The sequence below is a fragment of the Chaetodon trifascialis genome, chromosome 15 (genome assembly GCF_039877785.1).
Source record: "Chaetodon trifascialis isolate fChaTrf1 chromosome 15, fChaTrf1.hap1, whole genome shotgun sequence".
Taxonomy (NCBI): domain Eukaryota; kingdom Metazoa; phylum Chordata; class Actinopteri; order Chaetodontiformes; family Chaetodontidae; genus Chaetodon; species Chaetodon trifascialis.
This window is the reverse complement of record NC_092070.1, coordinates 13,356,395-13,372,407: the sequence shown is the minus strand read 5'-3', so window position 1 is coordinate 13,372,407 and position 16,013 is coordinate 13,356,395. Positions and strand designations below refer to the sequence as shown.

The 16,013-nt window shown below is 40.5% G+C and overlaps 2 protein-coding genes across 5 annotated transcripts; one reads left to right on the top strand and one right to left on the bottom strand.

The window, feature by feature from the left end:
• The first annotated feature begins 317 nt into the window (after positions 1-317).
• Positions 318-6,601, top strand: LOC139343946 (sterile alpha motif domain-containing protein 9-like). Its single transcript, XM_070981804.1, has 3 exons — positions 318-426; positions 513-553; positions 1,699-6,601. The coding sequence occupies exons 2-3, from the start codon at positions 529-531 to the stop codon at positions 6,333-6,335; spliced, it is 4,662 nt and encodes a 1,553-aa protein (XP_070837905.1). The 5' UTR covers positions 318-426; positions 513-528; the 3' UTR covers positions 6,336-6,601.
• A 748-nt stretch (positions 6,602-7,349) lies between these two features.
• LOC139343585 (BUB3-interacting and GLEBS motif-containing protein ZNF207-like) lies at positions 7,350-15,676 on the bottom strand. 4 transcript variants are annotated; one of them, XR_011603105.1, is made up of 14 exons: positions 15,522-15,676; positions 15,021-15,147; positions 14,789-14,927; positions 14,526-14,708; positions 14,071-14,146; positions 13,925-13,995; positions 13,602-13,756; positions 13,308-13,400; positions 11,070-11,297; positions 10,720-10,858; positions 9,663-9,850; positions 9,327-9,407; positions 8,671-8,728; positions 7,351-8,156 (listed from the first exon to the last, which is right to left on the bottom strand). XR_011603105.1 is itself a non-coding variant. In XM_070981312.1 (11 exons), exons 1-11 carry the CDS (start codon positions 15,560-15,562, stop codon positions 9,687-9,689), a joined length of 1,416 nt encoding a protein of 471 aa, XP_070837413.1. In that variant the 5' UTR covers positions 15,563-15,676; the 3' UTR covers positions 7,351-9,686. The 4 variants fall into 4 exon arrangements, 2 of the variants coding, with proteins under 2 accessions (XP_070837413.1, XP_070837414.1); XR_011603104.1 differs by having other exon boundaries at positions 7,350-8,728; XM_070981312.1 differs by having other exon boundaries at positions 7,351-9,850.
• Between the last annotated feature and the right edge of the window lie 337 nt (positions 15,677-16,013).

Below are 16,013 nucleotides of genomic sequence, written 5' to 3'. Positions count from 1 at the left end.
CCACCAGTCAGTTACAACTGAAGAAGCCTTTTGGATGAGAGGCGAAATGTCTTCTAGAACCACTAAGAAGTCCAGTTGCCTTTGGAAGCACTTAGGATTGGTTCTCACAGCAACCTATGACCTTTCCTGCTACAATAACTTGACTCCACATGTGCATGAGTTATTTATCCAAAAAGACAAAATTACAAATTACAATTTTAAGCATCCATACTTAAGAATTTAATGCTGGTATGATATAAAAGCATTACCAAGCATAACTGACATCAGACATACAAAACTAAGAAAACTGACAAAAAATTGATTGTGAAATCTGAAACACATGTTAAGAAGTAAAGGTGCTAACGCTGCTTTGTCACTGACAGAGACCGAGAAAGCCTGAAAACTGATCAGCAGTGATCCAGGTGCTCTTGTCCCATGCTCCACATGGTAAGAGCAATGTTCAGTCTAGTATGCATGTGCATGTCAAGTTACAATATTACAAATATTAAAGTTTGGTCTTTTAATGTCCTTAGAAACATCTGTAACAAAATGGAAAGCAGCTCCTCAGAGACGGGTGAGTATGAAATGCTGCATGTCAGTATAGCTTAGTAGAAATAAGGCCACTTGGTGCCAATAGAATCAGTGACAATTCAAAGTAATTATTCTTCTGTGTCCAAAAAAGGGGGGTCATTTTACCCAAATCACACATGCACATAAATCTCAAAGGCAGCTATCTTAAAAGTTTACACTTTACACTTTTGAGGAGGTGGTGGAGAGGAGGACACCGGACAGACAGTTATCCATAATGGATAACCCTGAACATCCTCTTCACCACCTCGTGGACAGACAGCGGAGCTCCTTCTCCAATAGACTGCTTCAGCTCCGCTGTCACAAGGGTTAGGGTTAGGGGTTAGGGTTAGGTTGTCACACTGCTTCAGGAAATCATTCCTGCCACAGTCCATCACACTTTACAATGGAAACATAAACAGTTAATCCACCAACTTCACAAACTCTTGTGTTTTTACATATTACTTACTTACTATTACATATTATCTGCACCACTGCAATATTGCACAGTCGGTCTACTTGCACAAAATTTTCTGCTGTTTTTTGCTGTAAATACTGTTTATATACTTAGTTATACTGTATTTTCATTATATTATTATATGATATAATATGTATTATATATTATATTACATATTATATAACTATATTTTACTTAGTTATATTTTTTTTATTTTATTGTATTTTATTTTATTTTAGTTAAATTTTTGGTTACTTTTTCTAAATAATTGTGTATACCTCCTGTAAAGAAACCGTCTTTAAAGTCTTTAGTAGATATGTTGCCAGATTTACACAGATTTAAACAGCAATTTGGGTGAAGTAACTGTTTAAACCCAGGCATTCTCCAAACATCTACTTTTTATTACGAAACAGCTTATATGTCAGAAAACCCTGTTTGCATTTAGCTTTCTAACCTTCCTTATTCTGAACAATATGTGCCTAATTATGACTATTCAGTATTCACACACAAAGATGTCAGTCTAAGCAGGTCTGCTGCTTAGTTGTTACTGCAGCAGTTCAGCAGGGTGTGTTGCAGCAGTATGATGACCCATAGTTTCAGACATTCTTCACAATGAGATGGTCAAAGATGCATTAAACTGCTATTTTTATTTTTATTTTTTTTATAACATTTGATTTTAACATTTTGTTCTACAGGGTGGCATGATCTGTCCTGTGACAAATGGACAGAAATTCATGTGAGCGCCTGGTTGAGATGCATTGGAATAAAAGAAAAGTACATTCTAAAACTGGAGGAGGAGGAGGTGACGGGACCAGTTCTCACAACTCTACAGAGCAAATACCTCAGCACTAAAATTGGAATGAGAAGTGGCCAAATTGAACATCTACTGAAGAAAAGAGATGAGCTTTTAATGTCAGAACCAAACAAACCAGAAAAAGGAAGTGATTCAAGTGGTAAACGTAGGGATGACATGAAAGAAAAGGTGTTAGATCCAGGACAGGAACCAGACCCCCTTTCACAACAACCTTGTGACACAGCAGAAGGGGAGGAAATTCCTGTGGAGTGCAATGACGACTCACCTTCTACAGGAGCCCCTTTAACTTTCTGTGACTATCAGAACTTTGACCAGCCTGGAACAAACTGCAGATATATCAAACACAATGTGCTGCCTCCAGAGACAGGAATCGAAGACTTGATGATTCCATGTCATGAATACAAGTCACTAGAGACTGCGCACAAACTAGAGTCAAAAAAGCTACAATCAAAAGTAGGAAGTGAGGTGTTAAGGTTTGCATGTGCATGCATGAATATGCGAGCCAATGGGACAATCCATTTTGGGATTATGGATAAGATTAAAGGCAAACATCAGCACGGTGAAATAATAGGAGTGCCTGTCAGGAGTCGAGAGGATTTTGTTGATGCACTGGACTACATTGAAAAATGCTTCAAAGATTCAAATCAACAATGTGATGCCAGGAAGTGCATAAGGAACCCCCGATTCATTGAGGTCTTTGACAAGGAAGCTACTGAGAAAACATGGGTGATTGAATATGATGTTGTCCCAAAAGCAAGCATTGTGAAAGGTAAGCTCTTCTCCGTTGCTGTCCCAAAATACTCTGAGAAGAACAACAAAGTCATCTATGAAAAGAAAGTTGCTTATTACAGAGTAGGAGCTAACACACCGCAAATAACTGATGATAACCTTGTTCAATTCATTCAACAACTGAGCGAGAAAGACCAACAGAGAGAAGAGGCAGAATCTTCAAGCAGTCAAACAGCTGTTGATTGTAGAGAGGATCAAAGCAGGAAACTGTGCATCCTCTTAACATGTGGGAAAACACACATGGACAACTCTCTGTTCTACATAATAGTGACCAACAAATTTCAGCCCGAACATCTCAGCAGCATTAGCTTCTTGTTTCACATGAATCTATTCTGTGTGTTTGATTTTGACCCGGATTCAAAGACATCTGGTCTTTGCCGTCAATATAAGGAGCAGAGGGCTGTCACCCTTCACTTTCCTGAAAACTATGCAAACAATGATGGAATGAAAACTGCAGAATTTGTTAACTCCTTGCAGCTGTTTGAGAGGACAAGCTGGATTTTCTGCAATGGAAGAACAGACTTCCCTGGTGGAGAGGAAACCTGTGATGAAAAGACCTGGATCAAAACGAGAAAGAAGAAACTGAAGAAGGTAGTGTCTCTCATCTGCAATGACATCCTTCCCGGGAGGTCATTTGTGGTCCTCTTCCTGCTCATGTCTGATGTGGAGCAGCCACTTGTTGAGACATTCCATGAATTCTATGCAGAGATGAGTGGACATGATTTCTTGGCAGTCATATCAGAGTCAAAGGAAAGCTACAAAAAGTGGTCAAGTCTCGCCCAGGCGTCTTGTCCCATGTCTTCACTTAAAGACATCAGCATTGTTGAAATGCCACTGACTCATGTGGATGCCACTATTCAAAGCATTCAGCTCTCAAGGAATCAACCCACACGAACATTGCCAGTCTGTAACGGAGGAGTGTGCTTCTTTAAGTCAGTTGAAGAGGCTAAGCTAGATTCACTGGAAGTCATCAGTCTTGACCAGTGTGATGACACAAAATTGGAGATCATGAGTGAGGACGAAATCCAACAAATTGAGAGCTACTTCTATCGAGGTGGAAAGATAGACTGGATGAATTTCTGGCTTGCTGACAAACACAAATGTGGAAATATCATACAGAGGGATGCCTATAAAGAAGTAAGCACAATGCTGGACAAGATAGCACATGTGACCAAAGCCACACGTTCCATTGAGAGTGTGAACATATACCATCAACCTGGCAGTGGTGGAAGCACAGTGGCACGACAGATCCTCTGGAATTGGAGGAAAAAAGTACGCTGTGCAGTTGTTAAACAGTGCAAGGAAATCACAACTGTGTGTGAACATGCAGTGACACTGAGAGAACATGATGAGAAAGACAAGAACAACTGTCTGCCAGTGCTCTTGCTCTTGGAGGACCGCAATGCAGATTACATATATGACCTGAGACGGGAGCTTGGAAATGTCATTGCAACCAAAAAAATACGTCCCTCTGTGTTGTGCTTTATCCTCCTCATCTGCAACAGGACAAATGATCCAGGAAGAATGTGCAAAGCATCACCCTCTCAAACAGTAGCAGTCACACATCAGCTTTCAAATGCAGAGGAGCAGCTGTTCTCAAAAAAAAAGGAGAAACTCAAACAACAGTTTAAAAAAACAGACTTCATCCTCACTTTTGTTCTGCTGACTAACGGGTTCGAGCAAAGTTACATTGAGGACTTTGTAACAAACCTTCTGGGTAAAATTGATCACTCGTCACCAACCACTCGCCTCATCAGATTAGTGGCTCTCTTGAATAGCTATGTTGAGGACTCGTACTTATCTGTATCACACTGCGAGGCCTCTCTTGGCATAGCTACCCATGTTGATAAAGTTCAGTACCATGCATTCGTGGATCATCTCAGTGAGGAAGCTAGGCTTATTTTCATCCACCTTAAAGAAGATTCAACACACATCTCATCGATACGGATTATTCACACACTGGTGGCAAAAGAAATTCTGGGGCAGCTGTCTACAAATTTGCTTCAGAGTGATATTGCCATGGATCTCATCAATGACAGGGTACTTATCAATCACAGGTTCGGCAGAGATGATTTCCTGAAGTTCATCAGAGCTCTTCTCATTAGACGCAACAAAAAGAGCAGAGGAGACCCGGAAGACACAACTTTTTCACCCCTTATTAAGCATGTCTGCAATGAAGAAGATGGTGTTCAGAAGGCTGTTGATCTCATGAAAGCTGCTCACATAGCTTTGGGAAAGGAGCCATACGTGGCACAACAGCTTGCCCGACTGCTTTACACAAATTTCAGATTTGAAGAGGCCCTAGAATGGGCAGAGGAAGCAAAATCTCTTCTTCCATATGATATATTTGTCCTTGACACCGTGGGACAAGTTTACAAGTGGTGGTTTTACCACTTGTATGACACCCTTGAGGAAAAAGAACCATCCCCTGAAAGGGCAATTGAAATCATAAGCACTGCACTCAAAGGAATTTCTGCCTTTCGGGCCTCAGAGAAAACACCAAAGAAAGAGACCGTCAGCCTCAACAGTTCATACCAGGGGGAAGTAGATGTTGGCTGCAGGCTGCTGAAATTCCTGTCAGGAGTAGATGTTTTTTTAAACAATACTGGAAAATCAGAATTGATGCAGTACTTGTTAACAGACTACATCCCAGCAGAGGTCAAAAAACCCTGGCAGACGTTTCATCAGCAGTTGAAAGGATTGCAAAAGAGCTTGGGCCATGCACTTGAGTGCATTTCTGAAGACCTCAGCTACTTTCAAACTGACATCAGCGAAGAGGATGAAGAGCTTGATGCAAGAGATCCAGAGCAAGTATACAATCCTAGACAATGGCTGACAAGGAAGAGCGCTGTATATGCTGGATTTTTTTGTGATACATCAGATGAGAGTGACCAAGCAGATGAAAGCAACAGTGCTGACGGTGGTCCAGCTGAAAAGATGTCTGCATTCCAGAGACAGATGAGGACCTATAAGCTTGGTGGCGGAAATTTTACATCCATCCTTTCATTACTTTATGACAAGAACCAAGAGAGGGCAGGAAAAAAACTTGAGACAATAATTGGCATGTACCTGGAAAATCTGACGAGGAATTGCTTGGACCAGAGAGAACTTGCAAACTTCATCATTTGCCAGATCGCTCTTAACTGTACTCTACCTGGGTCTTCAAAGCTCATGTCCCTTGACAAGCTTCAAGATCTCAGCAAGAGATTTATTACAAAGGGGAGAAACATGTCAGCAGCAAGTGCTCTCTTCCTTCTTTCCCTTCTGTTTTGGCCTGAGACAAGCAATGAGCTCAAACCTGCTGATACCGAGATCCTTTTATCAGCCATTGATGCACTTCAGAGACTCTGCTGGCAAAAAAGCCAGGACGTTTCTCAGAGGAAAAGCAAAATCATGACCCACTTCTTTCTGGCAAAGGCAAAAGGTCTTAACAAGATTGTCCACAGAACTGCTATCGAAAAGCTGATTAAAGGCACTCTAAGTGAAAGAAAACTGAAATGGCTTGGAGGAGAAGTATGGAAAACCAAGGAGGTTTTGCAGTTACTGGTACGTGTTGAGGGATGGACAGAAAATGGAGACTTGTTTGTGAAAGGGGGAACCAAAGACAGCAAGATTCGGGTCTTTCCAAGAAATTCAGCCTCCTTACCTAATGGAAATGAAAATGTCACCTTCTACCTGGGCTTCTCGTTTGATGGAGTGCTTGCCTTTGACGTCCAAGTAAAGGAATAATTTCCCTGATGTAAATCTGCAAATATCAGTCATTTGCTGCAGTGGTCATTACATAATCCTGAGCTACAAAGGCTGAGGCAGACCTGTCCTGTTTCATACAGCACACAAAAACAAATCTGGACAAATTAAAATTGTAGTGATGTATTTTTCTGAAAGGACAGACTGAAGGTGAAGATTGAAAGATGGTTTCTTTCTTCTGTCCCTCAGGGGAAATAGTCACTGGAAGTGCCTCTGAAGACATTTAAATGGACCACTGGGCAGCTTTTACATGTGTTCTGCTTTGCATCCAGTGACACAGCTTTCACTTGGACAATTCTCAAACAGCGCCACTTGTGGATGTACTGTATTAAATGGTGAATTTAAGAAGCACATTTTTGTCTCAAATGAATAAACATAAGATTAATGGTTGAGCCTTAAACTGATTTAATGGAATTATTTTTAGTGTTAATGGGCTTTTTTTTTTTTTAACGTCGTATTTACACTTGGAATTATTTTGACCATTACCATGTTAGAGCTTAATACTTGTTTGTTTTTGGAATGATGTGATAAGTGTAATTGTACCTGTAAACAGAAACCTGCCTGCCTCATTAAGATAAACGGAATTTGAGGCAATACAGTTGTACAGAACATATTGATGGAAGCCATATTTCATAATATGAATCTCACAAGATTTTTTTATTTTTTATTATTAATCTCATCTTACTGAAATGTATAAATAGCTGATGACATACATGTTTTTATATTCTGTATATTGCCTGTTATTAAATAATAGTGTTTGCAGTTGCTCTGACATCAATACTGGTTTGATATATTCTGAGAAGTGGAGGTGAGATGGCACATGTCAGATTTCTGTTAATTCTAGTTTGAATGTCTCCCTATCTGATTTTGAACTTGTATGTTGAAATCTATGAAATAATGTGATTGCCTCTGAGGCTATATATGCTTTTGTTATGTCTATAATAAAATATCCCAAGTTTATACTGAGTGTTTATATTGAAACATCAAAAGACACATCAGAGTTTAAGAATTGTTTATTCAAAACCATAAACATTCAGACTTTTGTACAGAAATCAAGAATAAAATCCTGTGGTGTGCTTTGAGAGACAGATCTTAAAACAAATATTCATGGTTACGCTTCTTTTTTTTTTTTTTTTACTCAAAAGCAGAAAAACATCTTTTCCAAATCTTCTGAGCGGTCCCACTATCATTATATTTTCAGACAAGGTATGACAGACCTACATGTCAAATGTTTTCATGAAACTGTATTCATCAGCAGGTACAAGCTTTATAGACTTTATTGTGTGATATTTAATAAAACTATTATCTTGGAATATTCTCTTACACAGTGGAGAGTTTAAGCAAAAAATAGTTCAATATTAACTGGATTAGATATTTAACAAAAGTGACAATGAGCCCATACTTACCAGTGAAGACTGCCTGTATTACTCGTGTAAAGCGTTAAATCATCAGTTTAAATCACGGTTTGCACCAAAACCTATGTTGAGATGCTGATCACATTAAGCAGAACTAGTGGAAATGTGTTGCACACTCAACTATGATTAGACAATTATTTCTCAAGATCACACTGAATGATTGGCTGCCACTACTGTGAAATGCTTGAGAACTGTTGAGCGCTCACTTTACGTTCTTTCAAATAGACCTCCAGGTGACAGGCATTAAAATCTTGTATGTGTGCACACAAAACACAGGTCGACGGTAATTAAAGTTACAGCAGTGGTACTTACAGCTTTAACTAACCTGTTACTGGTAGAGATTCTCCTTCATGTAAGTAGTTAAATTCAAATGATCAAGTGAGGAAAGCTGATGAAACAAACAGGATTAAGTGGTAAAGCCATTTACAAGCATATGGAAAGTCACTTGTTCATCACAATCCTCCCAACCAACATTTTATGTAAATATGGCTGTAGGTGACAAATTGTTAATGGTGTCTGTATGTGGGACTCTAAAATGATTTGACTTTTGACCAAGCCATAGAAAACTGCTTCAAACTGCAGGACTAGTTAATAACAAAAGCATCAAAAGAAACAGTTTCATTTAATTTTCAGCATAAAGTCATTAAATGAAAACAGAGCATCCTCATACTCTCACGAATCAAGAATGTAGGACACAGGTTCAATGACTCATAAGAACTCAATAGGAAAGAGTACAATTTATATGAATTAACATGCCTGAAGAAAATGGTGCCTAAACGCAACAACACAAACAAGGGCCTTCACCAAACTTGCTGCAAGTTTGGGGACATTGAGATCCAACAGCGTGTAAGCTGTGAGGGCCCCTGGTAATGAATGAGAAGACAGAAAATGGTGAGACTTGCCTCAGGCTGAAACAGGGCTACACTGAGACAGGGCCTCAGCCAGTCCCCCATGGCATCGCTACAGGGAGAAGAGAAATCTGGGTTTTAGCACTACAGCCATCAGCGACCTGGAAGTTATGCAGCTGTACAATGCACTCAGTGCGTCAAAGGCTGGCCTGCCAGTGCCATGTACAGAGCATCAATTAAAAAAAAAAAAAAAAAAAAAAATCAATATACTGCGTATAGCAAAAAGAAAACATTTACCAATATTTTTAATTTCAACTCAACAAAAACTTAAAAGCACAGATGCACATTTCTCTTGAAACTGTTCACGTTCAAGACAACAAAAGGACAATCACCATGTAGTTTATAACTGGAGTACAAACCTGCTGTGACGTCTCTTTTCCCAATAACGTCCCGCAAAGAAGAGTCTTACATTTTTGCCACATTTTATTACAATACAGTTTTACAACAATACATATGCCACTTCATTTAGTATTTCATCTATTTAAGGTTGAGGGAATATTTCCTCATTTAACATAAAACAGAATGAATGCATAAACAGTTATTTGAAGCCCTCACCAAACAAAGTTGGGGACACAAAGTCCAACAGCACTATGTGCTGTGAAGGCCTCACTGTTAAGCTGAGAACAGAAATGTATTTACAAAAAACTTGCCTTGATAAAGGGTGGGTACTGCCCATGTAACTCCAGCGCCTTCACAACACTACGAACCATATCTACTACACTTCTATACACCTAAATGAAACATGAGAAGGAAAAAAAGCCACAGAACAGAGATGGTTTGAAACAACAGCTCATAGTCTTGGTTAGGTACAGTGTAACTATTTCCCATGCGCTCTGTGATGCTTTTATAGCTCTTTTGCTTGCTGTTTATTCAGTGTCTCTTCCTCATAGCTCAGTAGTAGAATAAACAGTGCGCCGTCGTACTAGAATACCAATTCTGGTTTGTCTAGCAGTTGAGGACATTAGAAAAGGGTTGAGTGTCCAAACCTATTGAAGAGAGGAAGGCAGGCTTCAGTAGCGGCCTCCAGGAGACATGACAGGTGGTCTCATACCCATGGGTGGCCGTGGAGGGGCTCCCTGGTACCCTGGGGGAACCACAGGAGGAGCCTGTCCATATGGAGGCATCCCTCCTGGCACGTAGCCTGGTATTCCCTGGGGTGGACCACCATACTGACCTGCAAGACCACAGGTTTGTTTGCTTTTTATTCAGAAATCAGTCATGTTATACAGTAAAAACAGATGGCTTTTGTTGCTAAGAGTCCACAGCCATGCTAGCAGCTCTTTAAGGCTGGACTTATACTACATTTTTGTCATATGGGATGGATGGCAAAATTCCCATGTTAACAACTTGTAAGAGTTCATGTCATCAAGACTGTTGTATGATTGCAAAGTCAGTTGTGTGATTGTTTAAGTACTGTGTGTTTACAATATAACACCACATTCATTACATTTAGACTTAATTGAATTCAATGACAGCCTTTAGATAATATGAGGCGGCCACATTTGTTTGGTTGTCAGACATTTCCATAGAAGTCGTAATTACAGATTGGATGTTGACATGAACACTATTTATAAGTCAGAAACTTGTAATTACGATAACTCTGATATGATATGAAGGCAGCATTAGGCACACTAGGCTTTGAGCTAACATACTCACAATGACAATACTAGCATCTTGATGCTAAGTAGGAATAATGTTCTCCAACTTAATTTGGCATGGTGGCACACTAACATTTGCTAAAAGTACAGCTGAGGCTAATGGCAGTATCATCAGATGTGCAGGTATTTGGTCATCAGGGGATCACCAAATGCCATACTAGCATGCCACCAGTATGGCTAAAAATGTAGTGTCATTTAGTTTTTCATGGAAAGTTATTGCATTTATGATGAAAAGCTTAGATAATAATTTACATAATAATGACTCTTTGACAGCCTAGAATAAACAACTCTGGTGAACAGCCCAAAAAAACAAAAAAAAACAAAAAAAAAAACACACACATAAAATGTGCATTTTTTTTCTGAGCTAGAGGCACACAGTCTATACCAGGTATGGGATGCCTCATGCCAGGCTGCTGAGGAGCCATCATGCCACCCACGGAACCCACTGATGGGGCTGCAGGAGTGGTCTGGCCTTGGCGGGGAATACTTCGCTGGTACCTGGGCATCTGAGCCCGCAGCTCCTCCTATAGGACACAGACAGCAAACAAGGGAGAATAATCTGACACTGAAATTCTGTTGCGCAACCAGGAAAAATAAACTAGAAAATGAATACATCATTTTAATTTTTTAAAAAGCCACTGATTGACCTTTGCTATAATCAAAATATCTGTTTTTATCAAATCGCTACTTACTGTAAAAACTATAAAGAGAGACAGCTGCAGCTGGACTACTCACCAGTGAGATATCCTCATCAGGGTGGATCAACTTACTGGTTGCACTGGAGGTGGTGAGGGTGGCGGGCTTACTGGTCACAGTAGAGGGAGGTTTGGAGACCGTACTGCTGCCAGCATTGGGGCTGGCCACAGCGACGGTGGCCTGAGTGTAGGCCGGGAATGTGGGCTTTGAGGGATCAGAGGAGGTAGAGGGGGGAGGGTGGGGGGACCCTGTCACTGTCTGCTGACTCTGAGGGTGGAGAGAGGAAAACACATTAGAGAGACTCTGCTAAATGGCATTTCAGTTTGACATGGGGGACACTTTTAAGTCATACTTTAAGGTTACTCCCATGACTGAAGTTTATACTGAGTCCAGTCAAAGCTTGGCATTAATATTAATATCAGTACACAGGCTTTAGATGGATTCGACTGGACTACCTCTGGATTCATCTTTCCCTCACTGCTTGCATCTCATCTTTCACTTTCTCAGGGTCAGTTCACCAAGGCTCCAGACTATCGGCGTCCTGCCATCCCAGGCAGGCTAGAAAATGTGTTAAGGACAAACAGAGATCCTCCCTGGGATGCCTCCAGGATGATTATTTTATGTATGTACAACTATCACTTAGCAAATGATAAACTGAACCAAGGGCCGACTACAACGGCACGCATCTTCTCATGCTGTTGCCATAGTTACAATCACTGGCTGGCTGTGACCAACGAAAAATATGATGCGTTAAAATCCAGAAGAATACAAGAAACTCATCATAGACTGTCAAAACTGAAAATTACGTTCAAATTCTCTCTTGAAAAAAACCTAGGTTCGAAACATTCAAATATTTTTGCGCATTATGTCCAGAAGAGGGAAAACCAATGTGTAATGTGCACAAAATAAACAAGTTAAATAATGTCCTGTAGCTTGACCTATTCATTTTCAATCGATGAAAGAGCCATTGTGTGCACAGAGTTCCCAGTTGGTACCAGTCCACACTTACTGGAAGACTTCAATGTCCCAGACAAAGAGAAATTCTGGTCACATATTATTTTGACTCAGACCGTTAAAATAAGTGTCTGACAATATTACGAAAAGGATCCCAAAAGAAATATCTTTTTGTTAAAGAGTAAGATCCATTTTGTTTAACCAGAAACAGCTGTCATATCGATCCCACAAAGCCACCAGACTCCATTCACAGAAACAGTCATTTCCTCACACTTTACTAAAACGCACTCGAGTCAAATGTGACCCAGAAAAAATTCACCAAAACATTTTTGGTTCATCTTTCACTGTTCCAACAATCATCATTAACTGTGGATTGAAGTCAGGAGCCCTGCACTTCACCCAAATGAGAAAAACACACTTTCTCACTTTACCCTTAGCCATAGCCAAACACAGCAGATTTGCTTTTATGTGCTTACATTAAAAAAACTTAACAGCAACATGTCTTTTCAGGGTTTTTTTAACTGATGAAACTGAAACAGCATTTTTACTGTCCTAAGTAGTGCCTGCAGGTACATCTAAACCAATCAGAGAGTGTGGAGCGATGGCCTCAATGTAGCCTCAGAGATGACATCCAGGGCAAAAAGACTTCAGTCCACTCACTGCTGCTTGAAAAGCTCACTACTTGAAAAGCATGGAAATAAGTGAATGCAACCTAGATGAATATGTCAGCATCTCTTCTCTCTCCTCTGGATTTTGTTGGCTGGACAGTACAAAGATTGTATTTAGAGAGATTATGCTGAATAAATGAAACTAAAACCCTAAAAGTGATGGGGAGATGTTGTTTGCCGTGCTGTGCCAATTTGCATTTCCACTGCAGAATGACATGTTAATGCCAAGCCAATAAACTGGGGTCTTAGTTATCTGTATGTTAACAAATGTATTGTGACCCACATGGGATAGTAAGCACTTAAAGTATGACTGGAGTGAAATATATTTCATCAAGCCTGCAAGAAAACAAATCCAAAGAGCATGCTGTGCTACACTGCCCAACAGCAGTTCAGGAGTAAGAAACCACTTTACAAATCTGCATAATTCTCCATTTTTTGATTTGTTGAGGTGATTATGCACATTTTTCAACAGTTTTCTATTAATGCAGATTTGTAGCAAAAGAAAAAGCAAACAAAGGCATACTGCCAGAAATGAGAAAACACTTTTCAAGTATTAAACTGTCCAAGTACATCACAGGCAAGCTATACACAATTGTGTGCATGCCAATTGTAAAGCTGCAGGTTGCCAGAGTTGAGCAGACAGACAGCTCCGTACTTGTGATGTGATAGGAAACAGAGCTTTAGGGGAGGCGGACTGAGCATCTGCACTTGATGAGCCTGCACTTGTACTTGCAACACGATTGCCCATCTGCAGCACAGGAAAAGAGTAAAGAATAGGAAATGTAAATATAATAAGTCTTCAGTTAAAGGAGTTGCTGTGTAAAGTCTCCTTTGATTAGGCTGTGTGACAAACACAGAGCTACTCAAACATCCCTCTGTCAACAGGTGAAGGTAATGTCAGAGTGCGAAGGGAGATGAAAAGAAGCAAATTGTGTCATAAAGATTTTACCTGTCCAGCAATGGGGAAAAGAGGCTTTGTAACATCAGGCTGGGCTGAGGTGGCACTTGCAGCAGGAACAGCAGGTCTAGTCAGCATGTTTGCAGCAGGGGGGACCTGAGCCATGTTTGTGATGCCTGGACGGTGGCCCACAGGAGGAGGCATGCCTGAAACCAGCAGAACAAATTCATTATATAGGTGAACAAGTCATCACCAGCAGTGTTCCAACATATTAACAAACCTCTATTTGAAAGAAAATCCATTTCAAATGAATCATTTACATCAAGTGGTGGGAAGTGAGTGCTTTCTGGAGGAGTAAACTGGCAGGGCATTACCTGGTGGCACACCTGGCATCATCGGAGGCATCCCTGGGCCTGGAGGAATCATGCCACCCATTGGTATCATCCTAAATACATGTGGGAAAAGATAATGAGGGTGGGATTAAAATAAAATGACTTAATTAATAATTTAAAGTATTTACCCTGGAGGCATTCCTGGCAGTACAGGGGGCATTCCTGGCATCATTGGTGGTACACCAGGCATCATTGGGGGTAGTCCTAAAACAAAGAGATTCATTTTTACAAAATGAAGGGTTTTCCTACACAAAAAAACAGTTTGTTTAATTTATATTATGGCTTCTATTGATATCAATATTCCTTTTTTATCATGGCATAAATGATACCTGAATGTAAAATGGCTGTTTAAAGAGCATATTCTTATGATTTTTGGAAAAATACAGCAAGTGAGCATGGCCAAATTATAAAGGGGAAAATACTTAAAAACGTGGGACTGCTTCCACAAAGGTTGTATAGCATGACCAGGAATATGAATAGAACAGCTGTATAATCACTTTTATAAACAGCATGTTACCGATGCAGCTGTATTTAGGATTAGCTCAATAGTTTGCTCATCGCACTTCAAGTCACTATTTCCCACCTGAGTAGCTGCCCGGTGGCATCCCTGGAGCACCAGAGCCAGGAGGCATGCCAGGCTGAGTCATAGGGGGGATGTAGCCTGCCTGGGGCTGGCCTGCAGCAGGCTGCTGGAAGGAGGGTCCAGGCTCTTCATCCTCATCATACTCATCAGAGTCATCCTGGTTCTGCTTTTTCTTTTGCGTCTCTGAAAGTAGGGAAGAGCATAATACATCTCTAGAATAAACCACAAAAAGAGAGCACATGAACATTTTTTGGTGCCAATACCTTGGTTCTTTTGTTCCAGCACTCTTCTTCTCTCTTCCATGTCTTTTTCAGGAATACCCTCCATGCCATATATTTCCAGTTCAATATCCGTTCTTCCAGGTATTGCATTAGGAACCCCATCAATGGTCTCTTTATGTACCTATGATAGAAGTAACACGGCAAGGTAATTTTACCATTTGAACACTGGATTTTGCTTGATTTTGGAAGATGGTTTGCATTATTGTTTCCTCACCTGCATACAGTGGATTGCAAGCCCAGGGCCAGTGTACAGCTTTTTATGACAGATGTGGCACTTGAAGTGCTTGGCCTTCTGATGCTGAATAAGAATCTTTTCATCATCGAAATCTCTGTTACAGTACCTGAGATTATGGTTAAGGAAATTATCCCTGCAGAGACACGACCATTGCAATGCTAGTTACTTCACGGCTAAACGTGACGCGCATTTGCGTACTCAAAAACACCGTGCAACTATGACCGACACATCATGAAATCTCAAAGACCGACATCCTCAGAGCTGTTCATTCAACTGAAGCATCACCGACAGCAAGTTCAAAATCTGTCTTGCTGGCTACATACTGTGAGCACGCTAACATTAACGTTACACACTTATTAAACGAAGCTTGGGTTACGTTATCGTTGACATTAGCTTAGTAAACAGAGGATAACGCTGTGTACCAAAGACGCAGCTCCCGATAATATTACAACACTGAAGCAAAGATTTGGAAAAGGATACCAGCACCAAGGCTTCATTTGCTTTTTCTTCTTTCTCCCCATGATTTCTGTACTGTCAGTTCACTGCCTGCTAACCCAGTAAAATAAAACAGCTAACATACCACCGGAGCGGAAATGAAGCAATTGAAGATGGCGTCACGTCTCCAGCACCACAACAAGACTCTGCCGTCTCAAACGCCCCCTAGTGGTCCAAAACTATTATTGATTTGTTTGTTTAATAAAAATGCTTAGCCCTGCAATCGGCTGGCGACCGGTTCAGGGTGTACCCCGCCTCTCGCCCATTGTAGCTGGAATAGGCTCCAGCCCCCCGCAACCCCGAAAGGGATAGGCGGTATAGATAATGGATGGATGGATAAAAATGCTTATACTTTATTTCTTTATATTAATATCTTTGCTTTCATTACTACTAAATCAACTTCCACAACTACTCATGCTACATATATTTTCGACATATATTTTTCAGGCATACAGAACTCTTAACTGTTGAAGTTTG

Bases quoted from the DNA above. Each gene is read 5' to 3' on its own strand.
- LOC139343946 (XM_070981804.1), top strand. From the start codon at position 529: ATGGAAAGCAGCTCCTCAGAGACGG. The intron at 554-1,698 runs GTGAGTATGAAA...TTTGTTCTACAG, and splicing joins AAGCAGCTCCTCAGAGACGG to GGTGGCATGATCTGTCCTGT.
- LOC139343585 (XM_070981312.1), bottom strand. From the start codon at position 15,562: ATGGGGAGAAAGAAGAAAAAGCAAATGAAGCCTTGGTGCTG. The intron at 13,401-13,601 runs GTAAAATCTTTA...CCTGTGCTGCAG, and splicing joins TTTTCCCCATTGCTGGACAG to ATGGGCAATCGTGTTGCAAG. The intron at 11,298-13,307 runs GTACGGAGCTGT...CTCCACCCTCAG, and splicing joins TGTTTCCTATCACATCACAA to AGTCAGCAGACAGTGACAGG.